Source organism: Podarcis filfolensis (genome assembly GCF_964270895.1).
Source record: "Podarcis filfolensis genome assembly, chromosome: 2".
Lineage (NCBI taxonomy): Eukaryota > Metazoa > Chordata > Lepidosauria > Squamata > Lacertidae > Podarcis > Podarcis filfolensis.
In genome coordinates, this window is record NC_139605.1 from 294,603 (window position 1) to 315,181 (window position 20,579).

At 46.2% G+C, this 20,579-nt stretch overlaps 2 protein-coding genes across 2 annotated transcripts in view; one reads left to right on the plus strand and one right to left on the minus strand.

Moving 5' to 3' along the window:
* The window catches only part of LOC310757072 (uncharacterized protein), a 238,572-nt gene that overhangs the window by 11,710 nt on the left and 206,283 nt on the right, over window positions 1–20,579 (plus strand). The window lies entirely within an intron of this gene.
* On the minus strand, window positions 185–5,070 carry TAPBP (TAP binding protein; the record flags this gene model as incomplete). Its single annotated transcript, XM_083604078.1, has 2 exons — window positions 4,799–5,070; window positions 185–456 (listed from the first exon to the last, which is right to left on the minus strand). The coding sequence occupies exons 1-2, from the start codon at window positions 4,926–4,928 to the stop codon at window positions 185–187; spliced, it is 402 nt and encodes a 133-aa protein (XP_083460204.1). The 5' UTR covers window positions 4,929–5,070.

Genomic DNA, 20,579 nt, shown 5'->3' on the forward strand with positions numbered 1-20,579 from the left:
GCTTGAACTATACGGACCTTTGTTGGCAAGGTGATGTCTCTGCTTTTTAAGATGCTGTCTAGGTTTGTCATTGCTCTTCTCCCAAAAAGCAGACGTCTTTTAATTTAGCAGCTGCTGTCACCATCTGCAGTGATCATGGAGCCCAAAAAAGTAAAATTTCTCACTGCCTCAATTTCTTCCCCTTCTATTTGCCAGGAGGTGATGGGACCGGTGGCCATGATCTCTTTTTTTGATGTTGAGCTTCAAACTGGATGCTGGCGATGAGCCACTTGCCCCTCTCCAGGGCGCGGGGGCAGCCCCCTCCGCCCGCCAGCCCCTCGGCCCAGGCGACGTGGGACTCTTGCGGCGTGTAAGTGTTGATCTTGCAGGAGGATTCCGCCTCGCTGGCATCCCGACTCAGCCACGGCGGGGGGGGGGTGGCCGAGGCCTGACCGCCCCACAGGGCCCCAGAGGGGTCTGCCAGGGGAACAAAGCGGGGGGAGGTGAACCAGTGTCTGGGGGGGATGACAAGCCTTGTCTCTCCCCTGCCGGACCCCCCCATCTACATTGCAGGGGGTTGGAGTGGATGACCTTTGGGGTTCCTAACTCCACCGTTCTGTGTCAACCAGTTCAGTTCAACTTGCAGAATCACAGAATTGGAAGGGACCCCCGAGGGTCATCTAGTCCAACCCCTGTGATGCAGGAATCTCAGCGAAAACAAGATGCCCTCTACGGAGGATTTGTTTTGTCTATTTAATGGGATTTAAATGCCAGTTAATAAACCAAAACAACCAAGCAGTTTGCTTGGTTCAGATACCTCTGAATCGTGTAAATGCTGAGGTTGGAAAACAATTTGAAGTACATTCAGATTAAATTAATCCACAACAATAGGACTCCTGAGTTCTTGAGATGATTTCTGTTGTCCATTTACTGTATTTATTATACAGTATTATTTACTGTATTTATAATGTAATGTAATACATATAAATGTAATAAATACATTTACTGTATTTATTATACACCATTATAAAATGGTGATTTTCTTGAGTCAAAATGAGAGTAACCCTAAACAATTTTTAGGGGGAAACGCACTGTACCTATATACCAGAGAAGCATGCATGGAACTGTAGTTGTTTGCATATTTAGTGATATACCTTCCCCCTTTTTTATTTTTTTATTTCTTTGTTCTCTATTCACTTTTTATTTCCCTTTTTATTATTCAAGTATTCTCAGTCTAAATTGTGTGGTTGAACCCGGAGCCAGGCCTCTTGGCCCTCATCATAACTTCGCTTTATTCCTATCCGTGGGTCTCTCCTCCCAGTCAAAGTCCGCTGGGGGCTCCCCGGGGCCTCGTGGGGCTCTGGCACCCAGCACAGTTATTGCAAATGATTTTAACCCCTAAGAGTTTAAAATGGATAACATGGATAATAGATAAAAATAATAATAAATTTTATTTATACCCTCCCCAGCCAAGGCCAGGCTCAGGGTGGCTAACAAGCAGTAATAAAAATAAGTTGAATGAATATGTTACAGGAAAAATATGGGTGCGAGGCTGCTCTGCCACCCAGCTCGTCGGACTAAATCCGCGGGTCCCTGCGGAGGAAAATGAGCTCAGCCGGAGACAGGAGCAAACTGCAGAAGATCCAAGTTTATTGCGCAACAGGTTCAAGGCGAGATTGAACCCCGAGAAAAGGGTGACATGAGCTTTTGAAACTTCCCTCCATGTCCCATAATACAGTGCAAAATACATCATAGTTGCGTCATGAATACATTAAAGAGAGGTTGGGTTACACGGATTACATCATGAATATTTTAAAGAGAGGTTGGGTTACACAGATTAACATATGGAGGAGGGAGGGGGGATTATGCAGAGTTGAAGATATGCGCGGATAAGCGCTTCCTGAGCACCGGTGATGGGAAGACAATAGCCCAAGTATGTAAAGTCTACCACCTGGCATTGCCTGGAGGAAAGGTTGGGCAGAGCGATTTGACCGGATTAGGGTCTTCCTGTGTACGTGACTCCTCGCTCGAGGGATTATGGAGGCAGAGGAGGTGTCATGAAGTCCTGAAGAAACTGAGTCGATCGGCACCAGAACCAAGGAAATCGGTGCTATGGCTGATTTTATACGAATTTCTGAAGTTTTAGTCCATTTCAGTTTATTCCCATATTGATAATTGAAGTCGGAAACAAAATACATTGCTGCGAGATTTGACACTTTTAGGAGTTCATGAGTTTCAGTTCCATTGTTCTCCCAGCGGGGAGCCGTCAGCAGCTTGTCAAGAGGTTAAATGAGGCGTGCAGGAGCTCGCTGAGCTAGCTCTGCAAGACAATGCATGGTTCTGATTGGTTAAAACGCGGCCATTGTAGTGGATGGAGGATACAGTTCGACACGGTCTACCCACAGTAAAGATGGAGCGAGAGGGAGGCTTAAGAAAAGGGGGGCTTATTTCGCCCGTATAGAGAAAGGGGGGAAAGCACTTTACTTATGGGGCTTGGGGTAGAGTGTGGTGCTTGTGTAACGGTGTGGGGGCTGAGGGGTCAAGGTAAAACCGGGTGCCCTCGAGGTCATCGCCTCGGACCCTCTGGTGACCGGCGGAAGGATGTATCAAATACAACTTAAGTTGTATTAAAAACAAAATTAAAATACAACATTAAAATATTGAAACATTAAAATATTAACATGTAGCCTCATCGCAGGAGGAGAAGGAAAGGAAAAGAAAGAGAGGGAGGGAATCAAATTGGTTCCAAGCCAAAGGCCAGGCGGAACAACTCTGTCTTACAGGCCCTGCGGAAAGAAATCAGATCCTGCAGGGCCCTGGTCTCATGAGGCAGAGCGTTCCACCAGGCCGGAGCCAGAGTTGAAAAGGCCCTGGCTCTGGTTGAAGCCAATCTAACTTCCTTAGGGCCTGGGACCACTAGGGTGTTGCTATTTATGGACCTTGAGGCTCTCCGTGGGGCATACCAGGAGAGGCGGTCCCGTAGGTACGAGGGTCCTAGGCCGTGAAGGGCTTTAAAGGTCAAAAGCAGCACCTTAAGTCTGATCCTGTACTCCACCGGGAGCCAGTGCAGCTTGAAAAGCACTGGGTGAATATGCTCCCATGGCAGAGACCCCGTGAGGAGCCTCGCTGCAGCATTCTGCACCCGCTGGAGTTTCTGGGACAGCTTCAAGGGCAGCCCCGCGTAGAGCGAATTACAGTAGTCAAGCCTGGAGATGACCGTCGCATGGATCACTGTGGCCAGATATAGATACTGTAGTACCTCGGGTTACATACGCTTCAAGTTACAGACTCCGCTAACCCAGAAATAGTGCTTCAGGTTAAGAACTTTGCTTCAGGGTGAGAACAGAAATTGTGCTCCGGCAGCGCGGCAGCAGCAGGAGGCCCCATTAGCTAAAGTGGTGCTTCAGGTTAAGAACAGTTTCAGGTTGAGAATGGACCTCTGGAACGAATTAAGTACTTACCACTGTATTGGGAAGCTGCCAGATGCCCCCCTTGTTTGGGCCTGTGATGGACAGCAGAGCCAGGCCAGTCAGCGGATTTAGTCCCTCAGAAATTTCCTGGAGCCTCACTCTGATTGGCTCCTAAGCCAGCCCTTTTGGCGGGAAAAGGCAAGGCGCCTTTTCTGAGGGAGGGCAAAAGGGGGGAGCTTGGAGGGAAAGGTGGGGAGGAGAGGAAGAGGAGTCAGGCGGGAGTTCAAGGGGAGAAGCTGGGGGGAGGGAAGGGAGACCCCCAAGAAGGAGGGCTGAGGGGACCCCCTGGGTGTGGGGGGCGGACTGAGAGGGAAAGGGCCCCTCGCTCAGGAACCCCCCAAGTCTGACACAACTCAGTCCAGGAAGGAGAGGAAAGAAGGGGCAGAAATGGAGTCCAGCATTTGACCACCATGTCTAGAAAGCGGAACAGCGGCCTGAGAAGAGACTTCTGCGTTAAATGCCCTGACAGCCTCCAAGTTGAGGCAAAAAGTTGACTTCTGCCTGAAAGAACCCGTCTCCGGACCCCACCTTTTCCTCGGTAAATAGAACTTTTCTTCTGCCCTGGACTCTAAATCCCCAAGTTTCCCCTCACACAAGAGAGGCTGTGGTCAATGGCAGAAATTCAGTGAATTGGCGTAATGTGAGGCGGATCCGCTATATTTAATTGGGGGCCGTTAGCAGGGACATAATGCGTCTTTATGAATTGGAGGCTTGAGGGGGGATCTGCTACAGGGCCGTTAGAAAATGATCATAAAGAGTTGTAGAGTTGGGATGCATTTATACCAAATATAGTGGGTTAAGAATCAACATCTATGTTTTGGGATAATAATATCACCTAGACATTAGATAAGTATATATGGCATTGGAATTCTTAACTCTTATAGTGATATAGTGTATTATTATTATTATTATTATTATTATTATTATTATTATTATTATTTAGTGTTGTTCAATCACACTGATGTTTTAAAAAGAAAAAATGTTTAAAAATAAAAAAGTAAACATCTGTAGGTTGGACCCTGAGGGACATCTAGTCTCACCCCCTGAAATGCAGGAATCTTAGCTCAAGAATCCCTGACATTTGGCCTTCCAGCCTCTGTTTGGAAAACCTCCAAGGAAAGCAACTCTGTCCCTGGTGGTTTAAAAACGGAGATTGGGGAAGGAGTGTTTGCCGACACTGAAGATCCAGAGAATCATGTAAGTTTCCCAGCCTCAGTTGTGGCGCCTGTGAAATGGGTCTCCCAGTGAGGCTGAATTTAGAGGAGGTGCTTCAAGTCCCTCCAGGTGAATGAGAAGCAGGGATGGGACCCAGGGGACAGGTGGGGGTGTCCTATGGGGGGTCTCCATACCCAGGACCTGGAAGGCCAGGCCGGCCTCCACCTCCGGGGGCAACTCGGACTCCAGGGCAGATTCTTCCAGGCGTCTCCCGGGTGGGGGCAGGAACAAGATGGCGGGGCGCTGCTTGGGGGCGCTGGACATGCCTGAGCCTCCGCCCCCAGCCTCCTCCAGGAACCAGCAGCCCCACTTGGCCACCGGAGGCGAGGATCTGCCGAAGGACGCTCCTGCGAGGAGAGGAAGAAGAAGAAGGGGGTGGACTAGATGCCCCTGGGGGCCCCAAAGCAGCCGCAGCATCTGGGTCCCCCCTAGCCCAGCCTCCAAGCCCAGTCTGGGTAGCTAGGGCAGGAGAATCCCTGCAGGGCCTCTGAGGCTCCCTTTGCTTCTTCCTCTCTCCCAGGACCCTGCAGCTTCTTTTGGCTCCTTGACTCCTCAGGAAGGATGGAAAGACGGATCCTGCAAAGCTAGCGAGGATGGAAGGGGGAAGATGGACGGTTGACCTGGTCAGGTTGTCTCCTGCATCCCTCGCTACAACCTCTGAGCGTTCCCTCCCAGGGACCTCTGAGAGATCTGGTGAGTCTCAGAGGAGTGGAGATGGGGACAAGTATGGATGGAGCCAGAGAGGAATTGGGGCTTCCTCAGCTTGGGGGTGGGGGGAAGCAGGCAGGCGGATGGAGATGGAGAAGGGGGGCACCATTTTGGGCTCCCCCACCTGCCTGCCTTCCTGCCTGAGCCTTTGTCCTCAGCAAGCAATTTGAGCTAGGAATAGATCACAGCTCCCCGGCCAACGTGATGAATTGGCAGCTCAAAAGGTTTTAAACCAGTTCTGTGATCTGTCAGACAACTCACTGATCAATCATGCAGCACTGGAAGACACAACTTTTGAAAGGAACCTGATCCTGCTTTGCAGATTGAACGCAGATGAGGCCCCTGTGTATTGCTTTTTTCTTTTCTTTTTGGAATAACTTTTTATTTGCTTTTAAAAACAAGGATCATAGGAATAATAAAACATGTAGACCAAGTCTTCTCATGTCATTTGTATTTACAATAGCAGAATAAATTTGCCGGAATACCTATAACATATAGTTCATCATTAGTGGTCAGTGTATGAGTTCTGGGTTCATTAATTGCTTTCAACTGAAAAAAAAAGGGGGGAAACAGAAGAGAACAGAGAACATTCAACATCGCAAAACTGAATGCCTAGTCAGGAGCTCTTGTGGCCGTTGTGTTTAGATTAATTGTGAGTTATAGTCATTTTTCCTCTTCTCTTACCAATGAAACAATACAGAGTTGGTCTTCTCATGAAAATGGGAGGGGGGTTCAAAATGAAGAAAATGATTTGCGTATAAATATAGACCAACCACATTGAGGTAACTGCTGATGGGGAATGTGCAGGTGAAGATGTTGCTGTTTGTTTCACACACAAGGCGTGGACGTTGGATGATAATAACTGTTTTGAAATCTCTCTGTGATGAACCTCCACTGTTTGGATGGAGACCGACAGCATCTGGGATTCTAATATTCCCACCGTGAACCCTGAATGGAGGGATAATGTGGTGGTCATGTAGGATTGCTATGAGGAATTATGAAAAATGAAGCAAGCCATTGTGTCAGCGGTGAAAGCATCGCTTTGACTGGGTTTGAATCATTTGACCTGATTTCTGATAAATCCCACAAACCTCTGCCCCGTTTTCTCTATGCCTGACTGTCATGTATAAAGCATTCTAATACACACCAGGCATCCTGGGCCATAAAGATAAGGAGGTAGCTTTGATGTAGCTTTTGTTAGTCTTTAGGTAGATTTTGGGGCCAGGAAACAGAGTTCACAAGGAGATGGTAAAATGCCTGTCTTTCCTTGCCTGTCCTTTCTTTCCTTTTACTGCCTGTTTATTACCTCTGGGTTTGCTAAATACATTCTTCCTGGGTTCCTGTTTATTTTAGCCTAAACATGTATGAATGTTCAAATAGCAAATAGTTCTTTGTAGTTAAGAGGCCTCCTCTGATCTACTTTGTCCCCACGTGGGGATTTTTTGAAATTCTCAGAGGAAATCAGACTAGTTCTTACAAACGTTGTGTTAAAGTTCTTTTGTTAATAAAAACGGACTGGGCCAGGGAGTGGGGATCACACTTCCTCCCAGAGTCTTGCTGGTCAAGCCTCATGTCTATTGTATTAATCAGGTCCAGCCCTTCCTTTGCCTTCAGAACACAACAGGATAACAACTGTTTTCTCTGTGAATGTACTTCATTTAGTCATGCCTTTTCAAACAATAACCAGGCTTGTCTTAACTGCCCAGGACTTCTAAATGTCAAAACAAAACTTCTGTCAGGTTTGTTTTTGTTTCGGCTTCTGTTGGCATTTGATTGACCAAAGAGATGACTGACCTTGGAGATGGAGTGGATTCCAGGATTGAGTCAGAACAAAATCTATCCCAGATAAAAGCCAAGCAATATGTCAGTTAATACCAGCCAACAAAGACCGTGAAAGCTATAGAAAGGCCCCACATCTAACTATTTTCAGTTCTTCCTCTATCACAAGCATTCATGAACTTTGTTCAATGATCTGGAGCTCCATTTCTTCCTGAGGCTCTAATTCGCTTCTCTCTTCATTGCAGATGCAATTGAACTGGAAGGGAAGAACAAGGGGGAGCACAACAGAATCCACATAGCGGAGAAGTCATATAAATATTCAGAGTGTGGAGATAATGTCCGTCAGAGCTCCCATTCCACCTCCCGTCAAAGAAAGAGCTTCGTTCAGAGGGATAGTCTCACTGCACACAAAAGAGAAACCCTATCAGTGCTTGGAATGTGGAAAGAGCTTCAGTCTCAAGCACAATCTCACTTCCCATCAAAGAATTCATATAGTTCACAAACCATATCAATGCTTTGAATGTGGAAAGAGCTTCTGTCAAAGTGCCCATCTCACTTTTCATCAAATAATTCATACAAGAGAGAAAAATTCTTAGTGTTTGGAATGTGGGGAAAGCTTCAGTCAGAGTGCTAGTCTCATGGCCCACCAAATAATTCACACAGGGTTGAAAGCATTTAAGAGCTCAAAGCAGGGTGAATAAAGAATAATAAATTCGGAATCTTATCCAACGCCCTCCAATGCAGAAATCTCGTTTCAAGCACCCGTGACAAATGGCCATCCAAATTCTTCCTAAAAACCTCCAATAAAGAGGAGTCTACTCCCTTCCGATATAGTTCCTTTTCACTGTCCGCTCTTACTATTGGAAAGTTCTTCCTGGGGAAGCCAGGTGGCCTCTCTGTGGGCTACTGGAAAGAATTAAAGGACGAGCCTCTTCTGTAAAAGATATTATGAACCAAGTGCTGGAAACGGGACAAACCCCAGAAACCTGAAAAGAGGCAAACATTACTTGGATACCCAAACAAGATAAGGACATAACAAATCCTGAAAATGTCCGACCGATTTCATTATTAAACTGCGACTATAAACTGTTTGTGGACGCTGGCGCTGTGGGTTAAACCACAGAGCCAAAGACTTGCCGATCAGAAGGTCGGAGGTTTGAATCCCCGTGATGGATTGAGCTCCCGTTGCTCGGTCCCTGCTCCTGCCAACCTAGCAGTTCGAAAGCACGTCAAAATGCAAGTAGATAAATAGGTATTGCTCCGGCGGGAAGGTAAACGCCGTTTCCGTGCGCTGCTCTGGTTTGCCAGAAGCGGCTTAGTCCTGCTGGCCACATGACCTGGAAGCTGTACGCTGGCTTCCTCGGCCAGTAAAGCGAGATGAGCCCCGCAACCCCAGAGTTGGCCACGACTGCACCTAATGGTCAGGGGTCCCTTTACCTTTATAAACTGTTTGCAGCAATATAAGCGAACATATTTGAAAAGTTATGAATGAGTAATTGTATTTTTCGCTCCATAAGAGGCACCTGACCATAAGATGCACCTAGTTTTTAGAGGAGGAAAACGAAAAAAAAATATTCTGAATGAAACAGTGGGTGTATGATTTTTGTGGTTCATGCTGTGACCACAAACATGTGATCTGATGGTGAATTTGGGGTGACCCAATGCAAAAATCCTGAGGATCCATGTGGATCTGTGCTTTGTAACCACGTTTTTGCATCACTGTGGCCCCACGCAACAGTGAGTGTGTGATTTTTTTGGTGCAGGCTGTAGCCATGAACATGCTATGTGATCTGATGGTGAATTTGGGGTGACCCAATGTAAAAATCCTTTGGATCCATGGGCTTTTACCTCCTCTCTCCCAGGCAGCGTCCCTTATCTCTCTTCCAATCCCACTGATCAGCTGTTTCCTTTCAACACTCTCTTCCCTCTTGTTTGCCTTAGTGTCTTTTCCTTAGCAAAAGCAGTTTTTTGCTCCTCCTTTTCTTCTAATTTCTCTCCTTATTGCTTTAGTCTTCCTGTCTTCTCTCCTTGCAAGTTTGCTGTCTTTACCTCCCGCCTCCCAGGCAGTTTCCTTTATCTCTAGCATCCCTTATCTCTCTCCCCGATCAGCGGCTTTGTTTCAACACCCACTTCCCTCTTTTTTAAAAAAAGTATGATCTGCTTTCTGCCCCTGGGCAATTTGGCCCCAGGGACCACGCATTCGCTCCATGAGACGCACAGACATTTCCCCTTTTTAGGAAGAAAAAAGTGTGTCATGGAGTGAAAAATACGGTAATACATAAGGACCAAACAGGCAGAAGTATAAGACAGTAACAGATGCACTCAAGAAGAATTCGATTAGATTCCCGTGGGAATTTCCTGAGGGTATCACTTTTACATACAAGGACAGAAGAAAATTTTTAGATCAGTGGACGAGTTGGGAAAATTCTGGAGGAAGTACAAAAAAAGAACTAAATGGCGATTCAACGTTGGATCGAGAAGAAACAACGCAGACACCACAAGAAGTATAGAGAGACAAGCGGGTATTAAGAGGGGGGGAAGAGACTGGAAAAAGCGATAGCAAAATTCACAAACTTCTGAGTTTTCCTTTTCCTTTTCTTTACTCAATGAAACCATTGTAGATAACAAATAAAGATTAATGAATTTAAAAATTATATCTTGGAATGTTAACGGTTTAAATGATAAGAGAAATAGAAATAGAATAGAATATGTATTGAGGAAAGGACAATGGGATATCATAGAAGAGTTTGGATTTGATATCCCGCTTTATCACTACCCGGAGTCTCATAGCGGCTAACAATCTCCTTTCCCTTCCTCCCCCACAACAAACACTCTGCGAGGTGAGTGGGGCTGAGAGACTTCAGAGAAGTGTGACTGGCCCAAGGTCACCCAGCAGCTGCATGTGGAGCAGAGATGCGAACCCAGTTCACCAGATTACGAGTCCACCGCTCTTAACCACTACACTATACTAGCTCTCATATCATATTCTTGCAGGAGGCCCATGTGACTAGAAATCATAGAAGGGTTTTAGTAAACAAGAGATTGGGTCAAGAATTTATATCTTCAAATGTAAAAAAAGAAAAGGGGAATTGTGATCTATGTAAAGAACATTTTATTATAGTAGGAATCTACGCACCAAATGGTAACAAAACAGAATTTTTCAGAAAAGTAGAAGCTAATTTACTGGAATTTATAGAAGAGGAAATTATTTTGATGGGAGACCTAAATGGCATTACATATTGACGCATGGAGATATAAAAACCCAGGAGAGAGACAGTATACACATTTCTCGGAAATAAAAAAATCAGCTGGCAGAATTGATGGAATATGGCTAACAAATAACTTAACGATTAAATTTAAAAAGCAGAAATACAGACCAAAATTATTACAGATCATAACCCAGTTACATTAGAATTAAAGGAACACAATAAAATTAATAAAAGATGGAGACTTAATGAAAGAATATTAAACGATGAAAAGACTGTGAAAAAAGCGCAATAATTAATGAAGGAATTTTTTGAATTAAATAAAGAGCCCATCTTTTTCAAGGGATGTGTAATGGGTTTAGGGATTGCTCGTGCGTAAGTTGCCGCCACTCCTGGCTAGGTTACCTGGTTAACCCTTTCTGACTGAACAGCCTCCAGCATCGTGACTGTCTCAGTCGCTGGCAGAATCCGTCAGTGGGCGTTTCTTGAACCTTTTCCAGCATAAAAGCTGTTTGATGCCAAGTCTCCTACTACTCTCCCTGCGCGGAAGTCTTCTGCGCAGGGAGGGTGTGGGCAGCGGAGTACCCGTACTCTCTCCGCTGGTCTCCGGTGAAGAGTCCTGGAGCCTCCTCTCCGATTCCCCCATCTGCCCCCCTTCTCCACTGGTGTTATGCTGATTTCCTTCCCCAGCAGATGGGCTGCCTCTCTCCCTGCTGGGACCCTCTCCAGCATCACTCTGGAGCCTTCCCTCCGCCTCTAGCTCCGATGGCAGTTCCCTGACAGGATGCTTCTTAAACTTGGGAATGTCTGCATGTGACCCATCTCTACAGCTCCCATAAACACCACAGAGAAAGTGGCCAGAGCCTGAAAGGTGAAAGCCTTGGCCTTGAACGCAGGACTCAGGGACGCTTTCCCCCATGGAGACCTGGGACCCCTAATTTTCTTCTCCCTGTGCTCCCCCCATGTGGGAATGTTCCTATCCGGCTACAGTTGGTTGGTTGGCATCCATCTGTCTTAGGAGACCATGGAAGAGTGTGTCTTTGGGAGTGAGATCCAATTGTTGGAAGGTAAGAGCGCCAGCTGTGGGTGTGGAGACCGACAGGGGGGAGACGTGTTGTTGCATCTGGGACACAGGAAGTGGTCCAGTTGTGCTACTGCAGATGCAGACGGGCTTTTCTTCTCCCTGTGCTCCCCCCATGAGGGAATGTTCCTGTCTGGCTGCAGCCTCAGTTCACAAATGTGACTTATCTCCAACCTGAAGGGGGTTTATTTCCTTGACCCAAAGCCCCCTCCCCAAAAGGAAGGCAGCATCTGGATCCCAAGGAAGAGCAGAGCTGCAGACCTCCTGCGAAGTGGCCCTTCCTCCACTGTGCATGATCTGAACTGGGACCCCCATTCATCCTCCCTGCCCCCCTGGGACCCCCTTCTCCCCACGGCACCCTCAGAGGGAAGAGAGAGGAGACTCACCCGAGTCCAGGAGGGGCTTTTGCAAAGGAGAAGAAAGCAGGAAGGGATGTGGGAGGGAGGACCTTCAGCCCCTTCACTTCCTCTCCTCTCTAAGATTCCAGATCTGCTCCTCTTAACCCTTGCCAAACCCAGGGCCCCGAGCCCAACCCTCCCTCTCCCCGCGCCTGCGCCTGCGCTTAGGGGCTCCCTCTGCCCCAAGGAGCCCCCCTCAGAGCCAGACTCCGTGCCAGGGAGACGGGGCTTCCCCAGGAGTCTCCTGCAATGGAACAGCTCCATCTGGTTCAAGCAGCCTCCTCAAGAGAAGGCACCAGGGGGGAAGAGGAATCCGAGATCCGAAGGGAGATCCAGGCTGCCAAAGCCCAGAGCGCATTGGGAGACACTTCCAAGTCAGGCGTCTGCAGCTCCAGAGTCTTCCCTCCAGAGCAGGAGAAAAGCAGCTCCCCATCTTCCCTGGGGCAGCCCTTCCTCAAATGCAGACGCCACTCACTTTAAAACAAGCCTCCAAGGGATTTATAAGGACAACATGAAACAATAAAAGGATCCCAGAAGTTGGTGAGACGAAGCTGGTGTCCGGAGACGCCTCCTTCCAGGCAGAAGTCAAGGGACTTGGAGGCTGTCAGGCCCAGCTTTCCTTCTTCAAGGTTCTGGAGTCAGACTTGGGGGGTTCCTGAGCGAGGGGCCCTTTCCCTCCACTCCCCCCCTCTGTCCGCCCCACACACCCAGGGGGTCCCCTCAGCCCTTGCTCTTGGGGGTCTCCTCTCCCTCCCTGACTGGAAGGAGACCCCGCCTCCGCCTGCCTCCCCACAGCTTCTCCCCTTGAACTCCCTCTTTTGAGACAGCACCAATTTCCATTTCTTCTTGATCAAAACCCACAGACGCTCTGTTAGATTTTTTTACAGGTTTTACAAGTATCTATTAGGATAGTAAGAATTTTATCACAGTGAGCCAAAAAGGATTTTATGTGTTCCATGTCCTCTGTTAGTACTACAAGCTACCCAGTGACCGATAATCCCTCCTCATTTGTCCGAAAAGGTTGGGAGAAGGAGTCTTCTATCCTTGCTTTAGCATTTCCTGAGGATACATCTGAAATTTGATTTCACATTAGTTTGTCTACTTCTTTAGTCTGAATAGGGGAGAGACATGTGTTGTTGCATCTGGGACAGAGGAAGTGGTCTGACTTTGCTGCTGCAGATGCAGAAGGGCTTTTCTTCTCCACGTGCAAATGCTCTCATCTGTCTACATCCTCTGTTAACAAATGTGACTTTTCCCTCCCTCTGAAGGGGGTTTATTTTCTTGACCCAAAGCCCCCTCCCCCAAAAGGAAGGCAGCATCTGGATCCCAAGGAAGAGCAGAGCTGCAGACCTCCTGCAAACTTGCCCCTCCCTGGCTTGGCAGAGAGGACAAGGGAGGACCCTTCGCTCCCTGACTTGGGAGTCTCTCCCCTGCCCCCGGCATGATCTGAATAGGGACCCCATGCATTCCCTGCACCCCAGGTAGTGGCATAACAAGGTCAGGGGGTACCTGGTGTGGAAACGTTTTTGTCACCTACCCAATATTGAACTTTTTTTTGCCTGCAAAAATGTATTTTGTATTTTCTTACAAAGGAATGTGGATTCTGGGTCTCTGATAACAAGTAGGCCACTGTGGACAGATCCTTAAACCTACAGGATGCATTGTGTTTTGGCTTGTGTTGTTTTATTAATATTTATTATTTATTTCATAAAATTTATTTTAAAAAACCTGCCAAGTTGTTTACCAATACAAAAAAAACACCACACACACAACAGTAAAATCAAGAAATATTAACAAGCTTACTTTAAACCATAGAAAAACTAAAAGATTAAAACAGATTAAAATTACTTCAGCGTCCTAAGCATCTGGGTATGCTTGCCTAAACAAGAATGCTTTTAGCAGGTGCCAGAAAAGAGTCTAGCAAAGGCACGCACTTCATTGCAAGAGGCGGGGAGTTCCAAAGGGCAGGTGCTGGAAAGGGGGTGAAACGCAAGCGGCCAGCCTCGCAGGGTTGTGGAAGGAGGAGCTCCTGGGAGGAAAGAAGGTGCCGTGGAAATGCCATTCTAGAAATTAAGAGCCTCTGTCTCTCACTCCTCCGCCAAACGAGAGCCAGGTGTTTATTGAACAAAGTTAATGAATGCTTGTGATAGAGGAAGAACTAAAAATAGTTAGATGTGGGGCCTTACTATAGTTTTCACTTCCTTAGTTGGCTGGTATTAACTGAGATATTGCTTGGCATTTATCTGGACTAGATTTTGTTTGGCTCAATCCTGGAATCCACTCCATCTCCAAGGTCAGTCATCTCTTTAGTCAATCAAATGCAAACAGAAGCAAAAACAACAAACCTGACAGAAGTTACTTCAACTTCCCTAAAAACTCTGAAGCTCTGGGTGAAAAATATTGCAGAGGTATAAATGTGATTTATGAGAAGCAGCAGGCTAGTCTAATAATTAATAGTGTCAAGACAGAATGCTCTCCAGTGGAGAAGGTCACCAGAGAAGGATGTCCTCTCTCACCTTTATTTTTTATACTGACATTAGAAATATTGTTGTCGGAAATAAGGAAAGACAAAGAGATCATAGGCATAACATTGGGAAAAGAGTTTTATAAGATCAGGGCCTTTGCAGGTGATATTTTGTTAACAACAGAAGAACCAGAAGCAAGTATCGCTAAAGCAAGAAAGATAATATATGATTTTGGCAAGGTGTCTGGCTTTAAAATGAATATGGAAAGGACAAAACTTACGGTAAAAAATATGCAAGAACAAGAGCAAAAAGAAATTCAGGAAAAGGTTGGCTTACAGATTGTTAAGAATGCAAAATATTTGGGTATCCATCTAACTATGAAGAATATCAATCTGTACAAAAATAATTATGAGATCGTTTGGAAAGGAATAAGGAAAGATTTTGAAACCTGGAGTAGATTAAAGTTATCATTTACAAGTCATATATTAAGAGGTGCATTATATAAAGTTTGGAACAAATATAGATTACCCCTGGAACCAGAGACACCTTGGTGGATATCACCACTGGAGGCATATGCTATCAAAAAATGGAGTATGGGAACAAATTGGCCAACAAATAGACAATTATTGGAAAAGGAACAGGGAAAACTCAGATTCAAGTCCCATGAAGACATACGGCAACACGAAGTTGACAGATGGTAGTATATACAACTTAGAAGTATACTCAACTCGAATCAAAAGAATGGATTTGCAAAAGAGGATTCAAAATTTAACAGCACAGTGATACAGAATAACAAGATATTGTTATCCAAAACATATAATCTGTTATTGGACTGGGAATTGATGGGGGAAGAAGTGAAAGAAACAATGAGTAAATGGTCTCAGGATCTCGGACATACTATCTGTCTAGAGCAATGGGAGAAACTGGCGAGAGGATAGATTTACTGCCTCATATACAATTAAAGAACATTTTGTAAAGATGTTCTATAGGTTGTCCTTAACGCCAGTTAAGCTGGCAAAGATAATCAAATTGAAATCCAACCTCTGTTGGAGATGTGGTGTGTAGTGATCAGATGGGATTGCTATGAGGAATTATAACAAATATAGAGTAAGCCATCTGTGTCAGCAATGAAAGCATTGTGTCGACTGGGTTTAAACTATTTTGATATGATTCTTGATCAATACACACCTCTGCATCCCTGTTCCATCTCTCTTGCTTCACAAGTCACGTACACTTTCAGTTGTCGCCAGGCAGGCTTCCTGGGTCAAGCTTCTTTGATGTAGCTTTTCTTATATATTAATCTTTGGATGTTAATCTTAGGGCCAGGAAACGGGTTTCACATGAAGGTGATAATGGTCACTGTCCTCCTGGCCATTCTCCTTATCATGTGTACTGATTGTTTATGACCTCTGGGGTTGCTGAATGCACTCCTTTGTAGTTCTCAATTCATTTACCCAAAAGTATGCATGCCTAACTAGTGTTTATAGTTTAACTTGTCCCCACGTGGGTTTGTTGAAATGCTCAGAATAAATCTGATTGGTTCTTTCGAACACTCTGTAAAAGTTCTTTTGTGAATAAAATGACCTGGGCCGAGGGGGCGAGAGACACAGACGGACACAGAGAGAGACTATTATACGCACCCTGGTTCAAGTCTCTGTGTGTATTCTTATTAATCAGAGTTCAATCCTTCCTTTACTTTGGGAACGCCTCAGTGGTGGAGAAATAGGAACAACAATACATATGTGGTGGAGGTGTGAGGAAATTAAGAAATTTGGGATAGCAGTACATGAAGAACTAAAGAAGATGTTGAAAATATCAATAACAAAGAAACCAGAGACATATCTCCTTGGATTGAGAGATGAAGAGATACCACCGGTGGGGGGGGGGGGGAAGAATTTTTCTATATGCAAGTACTGTGAGGAGAATCAGAACTTACAGGGTTAAACAGTTCTGTGTGACGTCCCACATTCTGAGGCGTGGTTTTCATCAGATACTGGAATCTTTCTTTGTGTGTGAATAACTTTCGTTTTTAGCTGTCAAGCCAAGTAGATGTCCGCTCGATCTCTGAGTTGATTTATGATGTATTTCTGTACAATGATTAAAGACTTCTTAGATGAGCAAGAAGCCTGCGTACAGCCTTGGATTTTTCACCCACCCAAGGCACGACCGCTGCTGCGAAACTCGGCTTGGAGCCAGGAAGACAGCTTAAGGCTCACAGTTGGCAGGGAGAGTTGGCACAGGAAAGTGTGGCGGACGCCATTACATCCCACAAGTACAGCTGCTGGAATAGTGATTGCTGCTCGGTGGAAGTCACAAACTATACCCACAAAGGAGGAATGGATTTGTAAACTAAATGAATATTTAATTCTGGCAAAATTAACTGCTATAAGAAGAAATCAGTCAAATCAAAAATTTAAAAAGGAGTGGAAATGTTTTGATGAATATATGGCAAAATATTGCTCAAGAAAAGATACGCTAATATGCCTAGATTAAAATGTGAAGTACTGGAAGGAAGAAAAATTAGTAAGGAAAGATAATAAGAATATGAAGATGATTTGAGAAGGTTGTAGAATGCAAAGATTATTGTAAATTGTATAATGTGGAGGAAATCCAGTGGGGGCGGAGGGAAGTGGGGGGAGGAGGGAGAAAAGGATAATATGATGGATTGAGGAAATAGAAATGTAAATGTATGGGGGGATGGGGAGGAAATGGTGTTGGCTTTGGTACGTCTGTATTGTAAAGTAATATGTGAAAACCAATAAATAAATAATAATTAAAAAAAATTAAAACAGGAAAATATTTAAATTTATACGTAAATCTCTTTCTTCACTTTGAACCCCCCCCTCCCATTTTCATGATAAGACCAACTCTGTATTGTTTCATTGGTAACAGAAGAGGAAAAATGACTATTACTCACTTAATCTAAGCACAACGGCCACAAGAGCTTCAGTCTAGGCATTTGTGACAAGATTCCCAAAGGCTGAGGGTAGCTTGAGAGAACAAGCCTCTTTTGAGACAGCACCAATTTCCATTTCTTGCTTATCAAAACCCACAAACGCTCTGCTAGGATTCTTCCAGAAGGTTCTACAAGTATCTATCAGGATGGTAAGAATTTTATTACAGTGAGCCAGAAAGGATGTTATGTGTTCCATGTCCTCTGTTAGTACTACAAGCCACCCAGTGACTGATAATCCCTCCTCATTTGTCCGAAAAGGTTGGGAGAAGGAGTCTTCTATCCTTGCTTTAGCATTTCCTGAGTTTTGTGTATTGAGTCAAAGGATTTTATATCTGTATTATTATTGTCTGTATTTGCATTAGGGTAAAGTAACTGCCTTTTGGTTCCAGAGGGTACAGCTACTATTGGTTCATTTAAGCTGTTGTATTTGGATCCTCTGTCTTATTGGTTTCCTCCAAAAGGCAGGACTGTGATTGCCTGATATTGTTCCCTCCAAAATGTATCCTTTCTAGCTAGTTCCCTGTCCCTATAAATGTAGCTCTCCCCTCCTCAGTTCTCAGTCTTGTTTGCTTTAATAAAGAAGTGTTACTACAGAACTGTCTCCAGCATATTATGTCAAGAGAGCTGAAATCACAAACCCCACGTCACAACAACTGGTGACGAGGATGGGATCCGGAATGCTGAGGAGCGGTTAAACGCAGCCCTGCCTCAGAGTCCGGATTGTAGCTAAGAACAAGACTCACTGGCTGGCTGAGAAGACGACCCTGCCCACAGGACAATGGAGAGTCCAAGGGTATTGGAGCCCTTCCAGCCATCAGAGCCCCACACGTGGGAAGACTACGTCGAACGCTTTGAGTTATTCGCAGTGGCTCAAGGGATCACCGATGCCAGCAAAAGAAGGGCCACATTCCTGAGCTACTGTGGGCCTGAGACCTTCAAGCTGGCCAAGGCATTGCTTGCTCCAGCGAAGCTAAGTGAGACACCTCTCAAAGATATTCTTGCCTGCCTGACAAGCCATTTGGCGCCTACTGAGACCAAGATGGCCCGGCGGTTGGAGTTTCATAAGAGGCAGCAGCGTGCTGGGGAGTCTGTATCTGCATTCCTAGCTGAACTGCGGAAGCTCGCTCTGCACTGCGACTTCCAAGATCTGGAAGAGACTCTCCTGGATCGGTTTATCGGTGGTCTGAGCAGCAAGAAAGCCAGAAGACGCATCATGGCTAAAGAAGAGGTTACCCTTGCTTCAGCCTTGAAGGAGGCCACCGCCACGGAGAATTATGAAAGAGAGGAGCTTGATGCCAGTCGCAAGGCCCCTAAGCCACAGATAGAAGTTGCGCATGCCATAGACGAGCTAGAGGCTACTCCGAGCCAAAGCCCAGTCCGTGGGGTCGAGTCAGTGCGTCAGGCCTGCACAGTGCACAAAGATCACCGAGGCAGGTGCCCTGGTTGTGGCGGAAACCATGAGCGGAAGAGTTGTCGTTTCCGGGATGCTATGTGCCGGACGTGCGGGAAGACAGGTCACATCGCCAGGGTCTGTAGATCGGTGGCGTTGGGAGCGACAGGAGCAACTAGACTGGAGCATCGCAGACCGTCCACGGCAAACCATGTTCTAAAGGACTGCCACTACGTAACGGAGATCAACGGGAGGGTCGTGCAGTTTCCAGCGCAAGGCAAGGCACACGTCAAGGTGAAGATTGAGGGTCAGCTGTGCGACATGGAGGTGGACTCCAGATTTGGATTCACTATCGTGTCGGACCAGACTGCGAGGACATTCTTCCCCAGGGGTAAGTTGCCCCCTCTGGAGCCCTTCCCGGCAACCTTGCAGTCATACTCAGCGGGCCGCATCCATGTCATGGGAATGTGTGCCGTGAGAGTACAGTTCCGGGACAAACAGGCGGTACTCAAACTGGTGATTGCGAAGGGCAGTCGCCCCAGTCTCCTGGGCACTGACTGGTTCCCCGCCCTGGGACTGAGTATATCAGGGCTTAATTCAATCCAAACCTGCCCTGAGATGAGCGAGGCATTATGCAAAGAATTTGCTGGTCTCTTTAATGGAAAACTGGGTTGTTATAAAGGGCCCCCAGTTGACTTTGAATTGGACCCTGGGGTGGCCCCAATCCGACTCAAACCAAGGCGAGTGCCATTTGCACTGTAACCCAAGATCGAAGCAGAGCTGGATAAATTGGTCAAGCAGGGAGTTCTCTCACCCGTGGACTCTGCTAAGTGGGAGACTCCAATCGTCACGCCCCTTAAAGCAAATGGGGAAGTCAGGATCTGTGCAGATTACAAATGTACTATCAATAAGGCACTCAGGGGAAACTCATACCCCATTCCAGTCGTATCACATCTGTTGGCTAAACTGGCTGGGGGCAAGGTGTTCGCCAAAATTGACCTGGCACAAGCTTACCAACAGCTGCCAGTAACCCCACAATCAGCGGAAGCACAGACTATTGTCACACATAAAGGGGCGTTCAGAGTTAACAGATTACAATTTGGAGTTTGTGTGGCCCCAGGGATTTTTCAAGGGCTCATGGAACGCCTGTTAAGAGGTCTGCCGGGGGTCTTGCCATTTTTTGATGACGTTTTGATTGCTGGAAAAGACCCACAGGAACTGGTTGCGCGTGTCCGTGCAGTGTTGCTCAAGTTCAAGGAGGTGGGGTTGCAACTGAAAAAGGAAAAATGCAGTTTTGGGGTGCCAACCGTGGATTTCTTGGGGTTTAAAATTGATGCATCAGGCATCCACCCCACAGATGCTAAGATTAAGGCCATCATCGAGGCACCACGACCACAGAACAAGACGCAGTTGCAGTCATTCCTGGGACTTATTAACTTTTATCATTCGTTCTTACCCCACAAAGCTTCGGTAGCTGAACCATTACATCGACTATTGCAGAAAAAGAATGTGTGGCGATGGGGGCAGGGGCAGCAGAAGGCTTTTGAGTCCTTGCGAGGAATGCTGAGTAGCAGAAGCGTCCTTGCTCATTATGATGAGTCGAAGCCGCTGGTCCTGGCATGTGATGCCTCTCAATACGGCCTGGGGGCGGTGCTGAGTCATAGGGAACCGGATGGGTCGGAAAAGCCCATCTCTTTCTATTCCCGTACGTTGTCGCCCACGGAGCGCAACTATGCTCAAATTGACAAAGAGGCGCTTGCAATTGTGGCAGGAATCAAAAAGTTCCATGATTATGTGTATGGTCGCCATTTCTCCATTGAAACGGACCACAAACCACTGTTAGGGTTGTTCAACCCGAACAAACAAACGCCACAAATTCTCTCCCCCAGAATGTTGCGTTGGTCTATATTCCTGAACGGGTTCCAGTACACC